Source organism: Felis catus, chromosome A1, assembly GCF_018350175.1.
Source record: "Felis catus isolate Fca126 chromosome A1, F.catus_Fca126_mat1.0, whole genome shotgun sequence".
NCBI classification, from domain to species: domain Eukaryota; kingdom Metazoa; phylum Chordata; class Mammalia; order Carnivora; family Felidae; genus Felis; species Felis catus.
The window spans coordinates 14,433,474-14,447,581 of record NC_058368.1 but is presented as its reverse complement, the minus strand read 5'-3'; the positions used below and the strand labels follow the sequence as shown (position 1 = coordinate 14,447,581).

The 14,108-nt window shown below is 38.6% G+C and overlaps 1 protein-coding gene across 12 annotated transcripts in view; it reads right to left on the bottom strand.

The window, feature by feature from the left end:
• NBEA (neurobeachin) overlaps positions 1–14,108 on the bottom strand; it is a 684,640-nt gene that overhangs the window by 124,310 nt on the left and 546,222 nt on the right. For all 12 annotated transcript variants that reach the window (XM_023250717.2, XM_023250724.2, XM_011286341.4 and 9 more), the window contains 2 exons: positions 3,544–3,661; positions 3,128–3,230 (listed from right to left, as the gene is read on the bottom strand). In XM_023250717.2, coding sequence (XP_023106485.1) covers positions 3,128–3,230; positions 3,544–3,661 — 221 coding nt within the window. The remainder of the gene's footprint in view (positions 1–3,127; positions 3,231–3,543; positions 3,662–14,108) is intronic.

The following is a 14,108-nucleotide window of genomic DNA, read 5'->3' as shown; positions in this document are numbered from 1 at the left end:
TATAATGTTTATAAACTGAAACACAAAGTATGGTCCCTGCCACATGGGATGTTCTCAGTAAACAAAAACTCAGTAAATGGATATTAATTAATTAAAGAGGCATTCATTAAGCTATGCTAGCTTAAAGGATATATTCCTTTCATTCTAAAAGGACAAAGCAACAATCTGATTTGTAATGTTATCTCTTTGGTGGGCTTGTCCAACAAGTGGCTTATGTGATATATGAAGGCCATTATTCTAGCAGTATACCTGCCTTTGAATTTGATAAAAATTGTTTTCAATGTTTTTATTATTTTTATTTTTGAGAGAGAGAGAGAGAGAGAGAGAGAGAGGCAGAGAGAGAGAGGGAGACACAGAATCTAAAGCAGGCTCCAGGCTCTGAGCTGTCAGCACAGTGCCTGACTCAGGGCTTGAACCCATGCACCGTGAGATCATGATCTAAGCCGAAGTTGGACGCTTAACTGACTGAGCCACCGAGGCACCCCGATAAAATTTTGTTTATAAATCTTGTAGGTTTAGTTTAGAGTAAGTTTCCTAGAGTTTGATAAACTCTGCTTAAACCGGTAAGACCCAATGTCAAGAAAACAAAGCAGAGAATAAAGCCCTTCGTGGTTCTATCAAAATACTGTCATCTGGAAGGCTTCCACTTGTAGGAGCCACACATCATCCCTTCTCTTTGACAATTCTGTAAATATAACAGGACCTTACATATCACACACATGTGTTTATGGGTGTATGTGCACCTATCTGTTTACATACCCTCCTACCCACCTCCCTACTTATCTATGTGCGAACATGTTCCATATACGTGTATAGTGTGTATGTGTGTTTACAGTTTACAAAATGCCTTCACTTTATGATCTCAAGACTTTCATAAAACATCCCTTTCAAAGATAGTGTCTCCATTTTATAGCAGATGAGAGTGTCACTCCTCTCGCCTAGTGTTATTCATTCTTTCAACTAAGTTCCCACTCAGCGTATCAGGCTCTGTGACTGTTACCCCACCAGGAAGGGGCAGGTCCAAGCCCAGATTCAGTGTTCCTCTCATCCCTATCTGCTGCTCCCAAGGCTATATCTCACAGGAAATACATTAAAACTGGACTTCTGGAATACTATTAGGAAACTAAGAATGCATTGAGCCATTGGCAGGGGCAAGCCAAAGGACCAGAAAAAAGGGTTTTAAGGTAGAATGGCTGTCTGAAGCAACAGCAAAACCAAAACTATTAAGCATCTATTTTGTTTCCAGTTTTGCCATCAAAAAGGATGATCTTCCAAAAGTCAAAGGGAGACCAACTGCGGTTAAAGGGGAAATAATACTCTTACTAGGTAAGGGAGAGAGTAAAGAACTTCCGCTTGTTTTAAATGAATCCAGGTCGAGGCAAGTCCAAGAGTACTGAAGGAAATTACACACATCATTGAGAAACCTGTATGGGTAATCTCTGAAGAATCATGATCATTGAGAAAGATGTCAGGAGGCAGAAGATCATTTTCAAAAAGGAAAAAGACCTATTTGTCAATTCTTAATGTCAATTCCTGGAAAAATCCTTGAATTGACGATTAAACGAACAGTTTGTAAGCACTTGGGAAAGGAAGCAGTGATTACATGAGTCAGCTTCGATTCAGTAAGAACAAGTCTTGCAAAACTAACCTCATTTTCTTTTTTTCGATAGATTAAATGCATTTTTCCTCTGACCTGTATTCTACATAAGTATTTCTTCATCATCCACTAATGTCTTAATTTAATCTTGTCATTCTCCTAGCAAATATCCTGAGCTTGTACATACATGTCAGTGAATTGGTCTTACACTGTGAGCTTAATACGAGAACGGATGATTTGTAAATCAAGATAATTCTAGTTGAGTAGCACCTAAAAAGCATCTCAGCAATTAGGCTCTGTGCTAGGTGCTATAGATTAAAAGATACAGAAGACACAGTCCCTGTCTTTTAAATGTCTGTAGCCTATTTAAGGGAAGATACACAAAGATTAGTTTTCCTGTCCATCCACGCTGGGCTCTGCAATAATTCTCATGGACAGAGTGACTGGTGTGGAAGACATTGTTGTTTGTCTGTCCCAAGTCAGTATCTTTCTTTCTGGCCAACAGGGACCTGTTTTGTTCAAGCAGGAGGTGGCGAGGACTTCAGAGGTACAGTTTACCCTGGGTTTTACCCAGAGGGTGATTGGTCTAAGCCAGTTAACTCACTTCGCTTTGGCAGTGATTGTTCAAAGGACAGGAAGGTGAGCCCATTCAGGCCAAAGGGACCTAAGATAAAAATTGCAGGAGGCTTCTGACAAATATATTCTTTCCTAAAACCTAGAGGCTCGAGGAGAAACCCTTTGTGTCTTTTCCCCATTTTAATGCAACTGTGTGAAGCTGTGCTATCTGGAACACTAGTGGGTATTTTGTGACCAGGAGGCCGATTGAGGGTCTTGACATCACTGAACGTCGGAGACAGTACTGGAAACTCCTTAGCTCCAGACTTTTGATAAAGTAAGGCTCAAACAGCAAAACACTCTAGTGTTTAAGCCACTTTTAGATAGGTATTCAGTTACATGGAGCTAAAAACTGACTGATATTAGTGATACACATAATTACTATGTTTTCTCTTAGACTAGTATCTTTTGATAAAATAAGATTTCAAAATTATATTTTAAAATACCAAGATGAAACATTTAGGAAATGGTTAAAACCACACCATCATTCATAACTATTAACCTCAACAAATTCTAAGAGTTTTATTACTTTCATGAAGAAGCATCTATGTGCAGCATTTTTACAAACAGTTTATATGCGATCATGCAACAATTAATCACAAATATCATGAGGCTCTGGTATGTTTTTTGTAAGATCTTCAGCAAAAATGTCCTAATGATGTGCGAGCGATGATATACAATCAACTTTTTTACTTCCTCATTTATATAGGTGTTAAATAAAACTTATACATTAACTATTCTGTCATTCTTAAAATAGATGTTTCACAGCCTCTTTGCCTACAAATGACTTGCAGAGAAAGAAAATGCCTTGGTTCTCAAAATAATTATAATGGTATAACCTTATTTATATTTCTGTCATACTAGGATTAAAATATGTTAACGAACCATACATAATGCGTGATATGATATAATTACCTGGCTTGTGGCAAACCATAGCTGGTCCCTACGCCAACCCGAGGTAAGCTATAGACAACTTTTTTTACTGTTGCTTGATCGGGGAAATTGAACATAACCGAGGCTGTGGGAAAAAGAAGAAACACGAGTTAGAAAACCACAGGAGAACTAACCATCAATTTTAGAAATCATTTTCAAGTGCCTCTCATGATGTATTTGTCAAGGTAATGTATCTTCACGGAAAATCAGCTTTCTGTACAGCATTATCCAGGAAAAATCTAGGATTAACATTTTCAAACAAGCTAATTTTTCTTCTTATTTTAGTGAGGGCGTATCAAGGAGAGAAATACAGCAGGGAAAAATGAAAACCGTTTCATTCTATGTAAATAAATAACATCCAAATATGAGCACATTTCATAATATTTAAGGGGCCTTACTTCGGTTTGCCATAAATACTTCCAAAGCAGTGTTTTGTAGAAGATAACGTCTTGAAAAGACAGCTCGTATCTCGCTGAACATCCATTTTCCGTGAAGTCCTTCAGTGTATGCAAGAACCTAAAATAAATAGTTGAAAGGGAAGTGTCAATCAGTGAAATGTGTGTCTAAGACTCAGTCTGACAATATCTTAGACAGTGCTGTATAAAAGTCAGTAAATTAGGGATTATCTTCCTGGATTCATGATATATCACAACACTGCCAATCATCCGATTCTGTATACAGCATTTGCAAAATTTCTACCTGTCTGCATTTTCTTGGTTGGCTCATGAAGAAATGAACACCAGAAAAATTATATATTCAAAGTGACCCTGTGACTTAAAACAGACACACATTATAGTTTTTGGTCTTGTATATAATTAGTTGGGCAAGGTAACTTGACATATTCTGTTGGTTCTTTTCCAATATTCCTTTTCTTCCTTCTTCCTTGCTTAGTGGAAGCCCAGTTAGCAGCAGTGTCTATGTGGCCAACACCAGGCAATGGGTCATGACTGGTTAAGGTAGGGGTAGCAAGCATTTTTGGTACAAGGACAAACAGCAAATATTTTTAGACTTTAAAGGCCATATGGCCCCTATCACAACTACTCAGCTTTGCCATCATAGAGTGAAACCAGTCATAGACAATGTATAAATGAATGCGTGTGGCTGTGTTCCAATTAATAACAACAGAGGTGGCCTGAATTTGGTCCTGGGGCCAATCTGGCTGACCCATGGTATAAGCCAATCATGGCAAAGTTATTCCTTGCTTTCGCAAATTCCACTGAAACTAGGGGTGAGGACATTTGACCCCGAGCTGGCTAACGAGAACAAAACCAAAGTCAGTTGGGGATGTTTCAGAAAAGATGACAGAATGAGTGATATGTAGCTGGCACACTTTTTTTCTTCTTTCTTGAATAGAGATGTAATGGCAGGAACTGTAGCAGCAATTGTATAACCAGGAGAGCAAGGCCAAGGAAATTGAAGCAAGGTTGGCCCTAATATTGAGTTAGTGAAACAGTGTCAGCAACCACCACACCTGCACTTCTTGTTACATGACACAGATCAGTCCATATTTGATAAAGCCATTATAGGCAAATCTGAAACAAATGCATTCCCTCCTGATACACCATTGCAAGTTAACAATACAAAATACATTTCTCTTTGCACTAGTACACTCTGTACAACCTACCACATTTAAATTTGCTCTGGTGAAATCAAAACTAGTTGAATTCTACACGCATGATACTCCTTAAGCTTTAAAAACAAGTTATGAATTCCCTTTTTACATTTCCTTTCTCTGGGAAAAGATACATAATATATGATACTTTGGTCTTTTAGTTTGTGAAAATTCCATTTTTTTCTAACTCCTTAATTCAGTTTTGTCTTTCCCTAGATGCTAGAAAGTTCTTGGAAGCAGTCAGACATCTATTTAAATCCTGAAACATTTTGGAGCCCGTCAGACTCCTATTCAAATCTTGGCTCTGTTATATAGCAGTTAGAGGACCTTGGAAAAATTATTTAACTCCATCTGATTTTCATCATCTGAAAAACAGTGATAATAATACTATTACTGGTTAGTTTAAGCAGCGACAATGAACCTTAAGTACGTGGCCTGAGCTATTATCTAAGTTCTGTTTATAAGTTTCTATGTCCTTACTGTTGAGCATACAGTGACATCTGTGTTTGGGTTTCTAAACGTAAAACTATACATTTCATAAAAGGGTTATAGTGACTTGCCACAATTCATACTAATACATTCTCAGCTGGGTGCAATGTTTCCCAGATTCAAATTTCATAGACCAGTATAATTTTTTTTTTAATGGGAAGAGTACTGATACAAGATTGATAACTTTTTTGTCGGATAGGAAAAATTTCAGGACAAGTAAAACAGCCAAAACAACAAAAACTATCTTCCACATGACCGTCAGTTCACTAAAAACTGAAACTATTAAGGCTGTTTGAAAACCCAAAGCAGTACAATGCGTATAATCTCATAAAAAAGGAGAGACCTTGTCAGGAAGGCTGTGTTGCGCCCCTATATGAAAACCGTTATGCCGTGAGGATGGAGACAGACACACTCACACACATACACACTCTTATTTTTACTTATTTCTCTCTTTGGGCATGATGCAATGAATATTTGGCCAAGTGTTCCTTTCCATTATTTCGCTTATAGCAGGCAGGCCATTCACAAACACACAGGAGTTAGTCGAACTTCTGGAGTGCTCCCTGTGAGACTGTCTCCCCAGCTTTGCCGGCCGTCACTTGATGGTCCTCCAGCTCCAAATTCAGCCTTAGTTGCTTGTTCTGCGAAAATGAACCTGTGCCCTTTATTTTTGCTCTGTTAGCTGCCACGACGTGAAGCTTTGTCAGGAAAGCACCCTGAAGAGAACCCGCAGGCGGGAGGAAGGGGTTTTCCTTGCCGGGGCTGGTGCGCTCGCTCACTCAGCAGCTTCCCGAAGAACTGGGGTTTCTCCACTGCCAGGCTTCTGCAAGGTGTGATGGCCACCAGGACCCAGTGACAGGCAGTTTGTTTTTCAGTACCTCCCCCTGCCCCAGGCAGTTTTGCAGCAGACTTGCCTCTGGCGGGAACCTCTCCCCTGAACGGTTTCACCAGCTCCCTAGAGGGTGGATTTCTGAAAAGTTCTAGAGGACAGAGCTCCAGCACATACCCCCGCCAGAGCACCAGAATGACTTCTCCACCCCCCAAGGAGCTACAGCCATGCCCTCCCCAGTGAGCCCAGGGGGGCCTCTAAGAGTAGGGGCCGCTCATTTCCAATGCTATCGTTACATTCTTTAGAGCTCTTTTTATTTCTTACTAATCATTCCCTGTTACTCTGATCTCCTGTGATAGTTTAGATTATAATTATTCATATTACACTTTCCCTGTTTAAGTTGCTATGTGGTTTTTCTCTCCTGCTGGATCCAGACTGATAGACAAACTCAATCAGTTCTCCCACCACCACTACTGTCTTTGCTCCAGGCTGGGACTGTAACAGTCCTCAGGGACCCTCAGGAGAAAGAAAAAAGGACAGAGACAATCAGAGGAACTCAGTAAAGCCTGGAGGTGAGCAGTAAAAGGAGAGAGACTAAAACTAAAAGTTATTTTGCTAGTAGCTACTAAACAGCTCAAGAAGCAAATTCCAAAAGACAGATCCAAAGGTCCAAAGCTATTCTGAGCAAGGACAATATCATCTGGATAACTGTATGGCCCTTACCAAAGGGGCTGTGTGTATGTATGTGTGTGTGTGTGCATGTGTGTGTGTGTGTGTATGTATATATGTATATATATGTGTGTATATATGTACATATGTATATATGTACATATATACACACATATATTATAAATTATATATATATTTATGTAAATATAACTATTTACAACTTTATTAAAAAAACCTTCCTAATTACTTTACAGTAACCTATGTTATATTTAAGCTTTTGAAATCCTTAAAGATGGGCTGATGAAAGATAATGCTCTGAACTGGTCATAATTCCCTGCCAACAAAATCCAATAGAGCCTAGAGGAGTCTCCTTCTCCTTCTCCTTCATTTTTAAATAGCAAACCAGTTCCTGCTTTCCCTTCTCATTTCCTTGAAGACTGTATATGGAATGAAAGTCTCTTAAAATATTTTATTTAAAAAATTTCTATATCCCCTCTTGTGTGGTGCCTTTCCTGGCATCCAATGTTGAATCATACTAACATACTAACCTCCACTGTCTCTTCTATTAGAGCACTTTATTTTAATTCTGTGCATGGCACTTACTTATTTTCTTCTTTGTTTCTTCCTTTGTCCTCCCCCTGTAACATGAAAATTCCATGAGAACAGGACCCTGTCTTATTTACTGCTCAGTACACAGTGCCTCAAACAGTGTCTGGTGCACACACATTCGTCCACTCAATAAATCACTAAGAGAAATGGACAGAGATAACACACACGGGGAAAGCTACAGAGAAATCTTACAAAGTGTGTGCATTTCCGACTCCTTGGCTGAACTGGATAAAGCTTTCTAGTTTGGCCTTCAGACTTCTCATGGTTACTATTTTAACTATTCAGACATCTCTCCTGACTTTAGTTTGAGTCAAGATGAGAAAAAAACCAGATAGTTTTTTTTTCTGGCTTCTCTTCTGTGGCAGTCTAATTTTCACCCTGGGGAACCTCTGGACTCAGCTACACCTCATCCTCAAAGGCCATGCCCCTCACAGAAAGGAGTCCTTCACTCTAGAGGGGCTAGGCAAGGTCTTCAGGCTACAGTATTTTGACTTTTAAACCTAACACCTCCCACTTCAACAAAATGCGTACTGAGGTGTGCCACAGAATATCACCTGGCACCCTTCTTGAGCATCAGTTTTATTTCTGGTAAGCAACTGAAAATGTTTTGTAATGAAGTTAATACAGACAGGATGGAAAACAAAATGTAAAACTTGGTGATCCGTTGCTGTAACACTAGCACTCAGATAAGTTTTGTGGTTGCCACAGGCGTCCTTAGACTGTAGCACAACCTTCCTTACTCTCCTCTGCTCATGGGCAACGAGAAAGCCCCCAAAATTGGCAGAGGGGACCCTAGTGAGATTTTCCGACACTTGCCTGGCAGTACGTGGAGGCTGTGGTGGAAGGTTGTGAGACCAGTTAGGATATAACTTTGGGCAAGTGATGAGGAGTGTGACGAATCTGTATGTATTTCAGAAATGTAAAATATTATCATTTATAGTTGATTAAATATTGAGTTCATGTCATTTTTCTATTAAAAACCTGGGCCTCAAGCCCAGATTTGACATACGACTTGATACTATAAGACTGACTATATTTTATTTATACCTTTACTAGTTACATAATGTTCTATGAGTTTCAGGACATTCCATAGTAACTCTTTACGCTCATTTTTCATTACAATCCAAGGTATTTTTCTATACCACTATGTACTTTTATCTATGTTTGAGGTTTGTGGCTTTTTTTCCTTTCTTAAGTCAACCTTCCTACATTATCTGGTTTGTCCCTGCTTGCTTCTCCAAATTATTTAATATACCAGGAAATCTAATCAAGCACCCCAGTTCAGTTTTGTTTTCTGAAAATTGAATACACATAATTTTTATGATATCATGTAGGTCATAAACAAGAATATTAAAGCATCTCAGATCCCAAATCTTAGGGAACTTCGTGATTTTCAGTGACCACTGAACTAGTTTGAGCCAACTGCTTAGTACCCAAAGGAAGTGAAGGGAGAAAGACTCCACACTGGCCTCATTCCCTGAGGTGTGCCTCCCTCACTTATGAACTGGAACACTCAGGAAGCAATATAACACAAATGTAATAGAGACCCCTTGTAAACCACCTCGCCCAGATGTGTGCTTAACACAGATTATTTGATGATCCTGTTGAAGAAAACTAGGGTTCGTGTGCACTCATGTGAATCAGACACGTATATGTTGTCAGAAACATGTCTAGGGCTGTCAAATCAGTTTTATCATCTTTTTTCCTTTTTAAGGCAGCGAATATTGTGCAACCTAAAAAGTACTTGTTTAGTGATACCTTTGCTGATCTCAACATCACCTAACACCTATGTTAGAACAAGTATTACAAACACTTTTTTCTTTGAATGTGAAAAATCTGAATTTTGCTGCAGGTTACAGTGTCTGTTAAGAATTGATGAAAATGTTGCAGAAGGCTGGGTGGACATGCCCTTTTCAGTGTTCGTGAGGTTGTCATATCTAACCGACTTGTCCTTGTAGCCTGAACAGTTTAATTAAAGGGGTCTAACACAACGTAAAGTTGCAAGTCCTCATTACTTTAATAATTCCACATAAGCGTTCAATGATGTGGGATATAACCAGTGTATTCAAGATGGAATAGTTCAAAAGTAGTTTCAGGTTTATATTTATACATGATGGTGCGTGTTCTTTTCCATTTCCAGATGAATGGAGAGAATTCTAAGGCCTAGAAGGAAAGCCAAACCACAAGACAGAGGAAGCTTGGGTTTTAAAATGACCCTGTGCAAGTGCATCTCTGACTGATAATTGCTGTTGTGGTACACTGGGGTGAGGATGCAGGGAGTGGCAAAGACAGCTGGACGTTTGCCACTCTCTCCTCCCTGTTCCCACCACAATGTCTTCTTGGTGACGCTATTTCCTCACTGAAGGCATGGAGAAGTATAAGATACAGTAAACAATTAGATGTGCATGGAAGGACTGAAACAGAAACACAATGGAACAGCATCTTCTAAATGGGCAATGCAATAACTTTCTGAGAGATAAGTTAGGTACACATAATGTAACAGAATAAGTGTCCAGATCCTCAACTTCTTTTTTTTTTTTAATTTTTTTTAACGTTTATTTATTTTTGAGACAGAGAGAGACAGAGCATGAATGGGGGAGGGGCAGAGAGAGAGGGAGACACAGAATCTGAAACAGGCTCCAGGCTCTGAGTCATCAGCCCAGAGCCCGACGTGGGGCTAGAACTCACGGACCGTGAGATCGTGACCTGAGCCGAAGTCGGACGCTTAACCGACTGAGCCACCCAGGCGCCCCGATCCTCAACTTCTTAAAGTCCATCTGGCCAAGACCAAACCTGTGAGGGAAGTACAGCTTCCCTTTCTCGTGTCTTTCTCATTGCCCTTTCTATTAAAAAAAAAAAAAAAGGTGGGGATGGGGACTCTTTATGGTGTATTGCCTGGGGTAATAAGATCTGTTGAGGGGGTAGGAGTCTCAAATAAGGGATAATTCAAAACATTAATGGGGATGTTGAAAAGTGTATGCCTACAATGACTAGATTTAAAAAAATCCTTTTGCAACTCAGACGGTTTCTCAATTTTTTACATGCAAAGATTGAAGTTGGATCTAATTGAGTTGATAATGGAGAGATCATTTAAAATAATTTTTGATTATAGATCACTGAGTGATTTTTAGTGTACAACTTAGAAATGGCACAAAAACTTATAACATTGCTATAGTAAAACTTCAACATATCCTACTGATTTATGTGAACAAGGTTTTTCAACACATCTACAAAAAAGAAAGCTAGGAGTAGCTGTAATATTGATCCTTGTACTGTTCTAGCAATATTAATATGTGGATATATTAACCATTCATCTCATTAAGAGATGAATTTCCAATAGCATTTTAATTTTTTTGCTATTTTCCAAAGTTTACATTATATTTCTATTCTTGTATGATTGTAAGCTGATGTTATTTTTAATAATAATTTATTCCAGAATAAAAGTTTTAAATACTTAAAATTTCATAGTTTTAGGAATTAAAAAAATTAAAACTTTAATTTATAAGTGTATATGTTTTTTACAGATTAGTATAATATAGTGATCAATAAAAGACTTTCAAGAATAAGATATTTTATGGGGTGCCTGGGTGACTCATTTGTTGAGCATCCTACTTCGGCTCAGGTCATGATCCCACAGTTCATAGGTTTGTGTCCCACATCGGGCTCTGTGCTGACAGCTCAGAGCCTGGAGCCTGCTTCGGATTCTGTGTCTCCCTCTCTCTCTGCCCCTACCCCACTCATGCTCTGTCTCTCTCTGTCTCTCAAAAAATGAAGAAACATTAAAAAAAAAGAATAAGATATTTTAGATTAGGTAAATTTTGGGGAGGGAATCAAATGGAAATATGAGTTCAGAGAAAGAGGAATTACATGAAATATACATTTGAAAAAAGATTTAAAATGGGTGATGACAGAAATCAAATCACTATTCAATTGGATATATTTGATCCTACTGAATATATCTGAAAAGGGATTTTGTGAACCAGACCGACCATCTTGGAGAAATTCCCCAAGATGACCATTCTGTGATGGGAAACTTCATGAGCACAGCACCCCGCCCCCCCCCCCCCATTCCTTCCTTTTGTTTAACCACACCCTTAAGTCTACTCTCAGGGGCGTAACATTCTTGATCTGCCCCAGATAAAGGGGTAGGTATGACACACACACATATTCCTGAACGTTCTCCTGGGTAGCCCCTCACCATGTACTTCCAGCCTCCACAGCTTAAAAGCAGGTTTTACAGGGATGTGGGGCTGCAGGAGATGTACTTCTCTTGCAGCTGCCCAAGACAGTCTCGGTTAAGTCTCCTAAACAAACCATTTCTCATCAAGCTGGGGTTGTTGGTCTTCTTCCTCAGTCTTATGGCGTCTTTGGCCTTTGGAAGTCATTTAGTATAGATCTCCCTTTCATGGAACAATGACATAACAATTTTACTTTAAACTATCAATATTTAGAACATGCTGGATATTACAGCTTTTAAAAATATTTGAACTTAAGAAAAATTTTAGACGTGAACTTAAACCTGTGCAGGGTGGCAAACAGTTTTGTTTTTATATTGAAGTATGGTTGACATACAATATTGGGTTGTATATAGTTTTATTAAATTATTTTTTGCAGCATAGGTTAAAAAAAAAAGTTAGGGGACAATTGCGATAGACCAGCCTTGCACAATAAAGAAATCCTCAAAGAGCTGATACAAAAGTCTCACTTTGGCCTTTTGTTCAATTAATAATGAATTAAAAATAAAACTGTCAAGGGCAAGCACCATAATCAGTAAAATCTAATATAGACTGAAAAATTGATCACTGAATCAAACCCTAGGAAATTTTTATGGAAAATACTTAATCTTGATGAAATAAATAATTGAGTAATATGAAATTGAAAATAGGGAAAACTGCAAGAGGCATAACTGTGAACCCAACAAAAGTGCTCAAGAAATCAAGCTGGCAAGATGAGGATTTACAGAAAATACATTCTCAATGAAAACGAAACAATCTACGCTATTACTGCTATACTTGTGAGGTTATAGGTTTTCATACACACAGCCATTATCAGCATATGGATTAAAACTGCAGGGTCAAGAAACATCCTCCAGAGGGGAAAATTTAGGCAGCCCATCCACAGAGAGTTTTTTATTTAATAACCTTGGTTTTTTTTTTTTTTTTTGCTGTAATTCATCAATTTATGTGCCTATCTCAATTTATTTATTTATTTAATATACTTTATTGTCAAATTGGCTTACATAACACCCAGTGCTCATCCCAACAAGTGCCCTCCTCAATGCTCATCATCCACTTTCCCCTCTCCTCCACACCTCCCCAAAACCCTCAATTTGTTCTCTGTATTTAAGAGTCTCTTGTGGTTTGCCTCCCTCTCTCTGTTTGTAACTATTTTTTAAAAAGGAAACTGCCTGTCCTCAATTTAAAGTCACCCTAGGTTCTGCCTATATTACTCACAAGCTGTGAGACATGAGGCAAGTTAGCTACTTTTCAATTCTTTACTTATCTTAAGATTTGGGGGAAATAATAATACCTTACTGCATAGGGTGGTTATGAGGACTGAATGGAATAACTCTTTGTAAAAATGCTTAGGACAGGGCATGGCACATAGGAAGTGCTAAACATATGTTAACCTAGAACTATAATTCTTACCTATGAGACACAGACATACACAGACACACAGACACACATATACAACACTGCCAGCAAGGGAGGAGAAAAACTGGACCACAGCAAATAAACTTCTACTAAACTAATAGTCACAGCTACTGTTTCCTTAGTGACAGTTTGTATTCTAGAAATTATCTGAACTCATACTACTAAGCTGTAATGAGAAAGCCCAACCCTTTGGGACATCAGCTGCCACTCTCATTGTCAGTAGTGATAATTCTGAGAAGGCTTCTTCCATTCTATCTTTCTATCTATCTAAACATGGGCCAGCTCTTTTCTACCAAACCTGTCCTCATCATTTATCAACTGTATTTATTTTCAGTGACTTTCATTCAGCGAATATCTACCGATTGACCTCCATGAGCTGATGGCAAACAAGAGGGGTAGAATCCTTCACCTCAAGGAGTTCGTAGTCTGCTGGAGAATCACAAATAGTGGGCAAAAGGGGGAAAGAAGAGGTTCTCAAGCAGAAGGAACAAGATGTATGTAAAAATGGTGCCTTGGGGAATGGGTCCAGGCTGTCTGGAACACATATCATAAAGAGGAGGAAAGTGAAACATAAATGAATGAATGAATGAATGAGAATAATAAAAGGTGGGTGGGGAACCTAGACATGGGGAAATATCAAGTAATTCATGTTGGAGTCTGAACTTTTGGTCTGAGAAAAACAGAGAGTCCCTATGTTAAACAAAGAGGTGAGATGATTAAATTTGAAAATCACTTGAAAATCACTGCTGTGACTTCAGTGTAGATGTGGTTCCAATAGTCTATGCAAATGCTGTTTTATTGTCATTAGTAGAAAACCATGAACCCTTTCAAAAGAGTATTATTTGTATTCTCTCCAATAGTATCACACATCATGGCAAAGGCTTTTAAATTCACTTATTTTATTATATACATTCTGTAACAGTTGGACACTTCTTGAGGGTAGAGACTAGGTTGTAGTCTATTTTATATTCCTTACAGAACCAGCACATGGAGGAAACTCAATCAATTTTTGTTGAAGAAAGTATTTAAAATTTAATTTTCAAACAAACTTGGGCTTGCAGCTGGAGTCCTCTGTGCCTACTTCATCTTCAAACGCACACT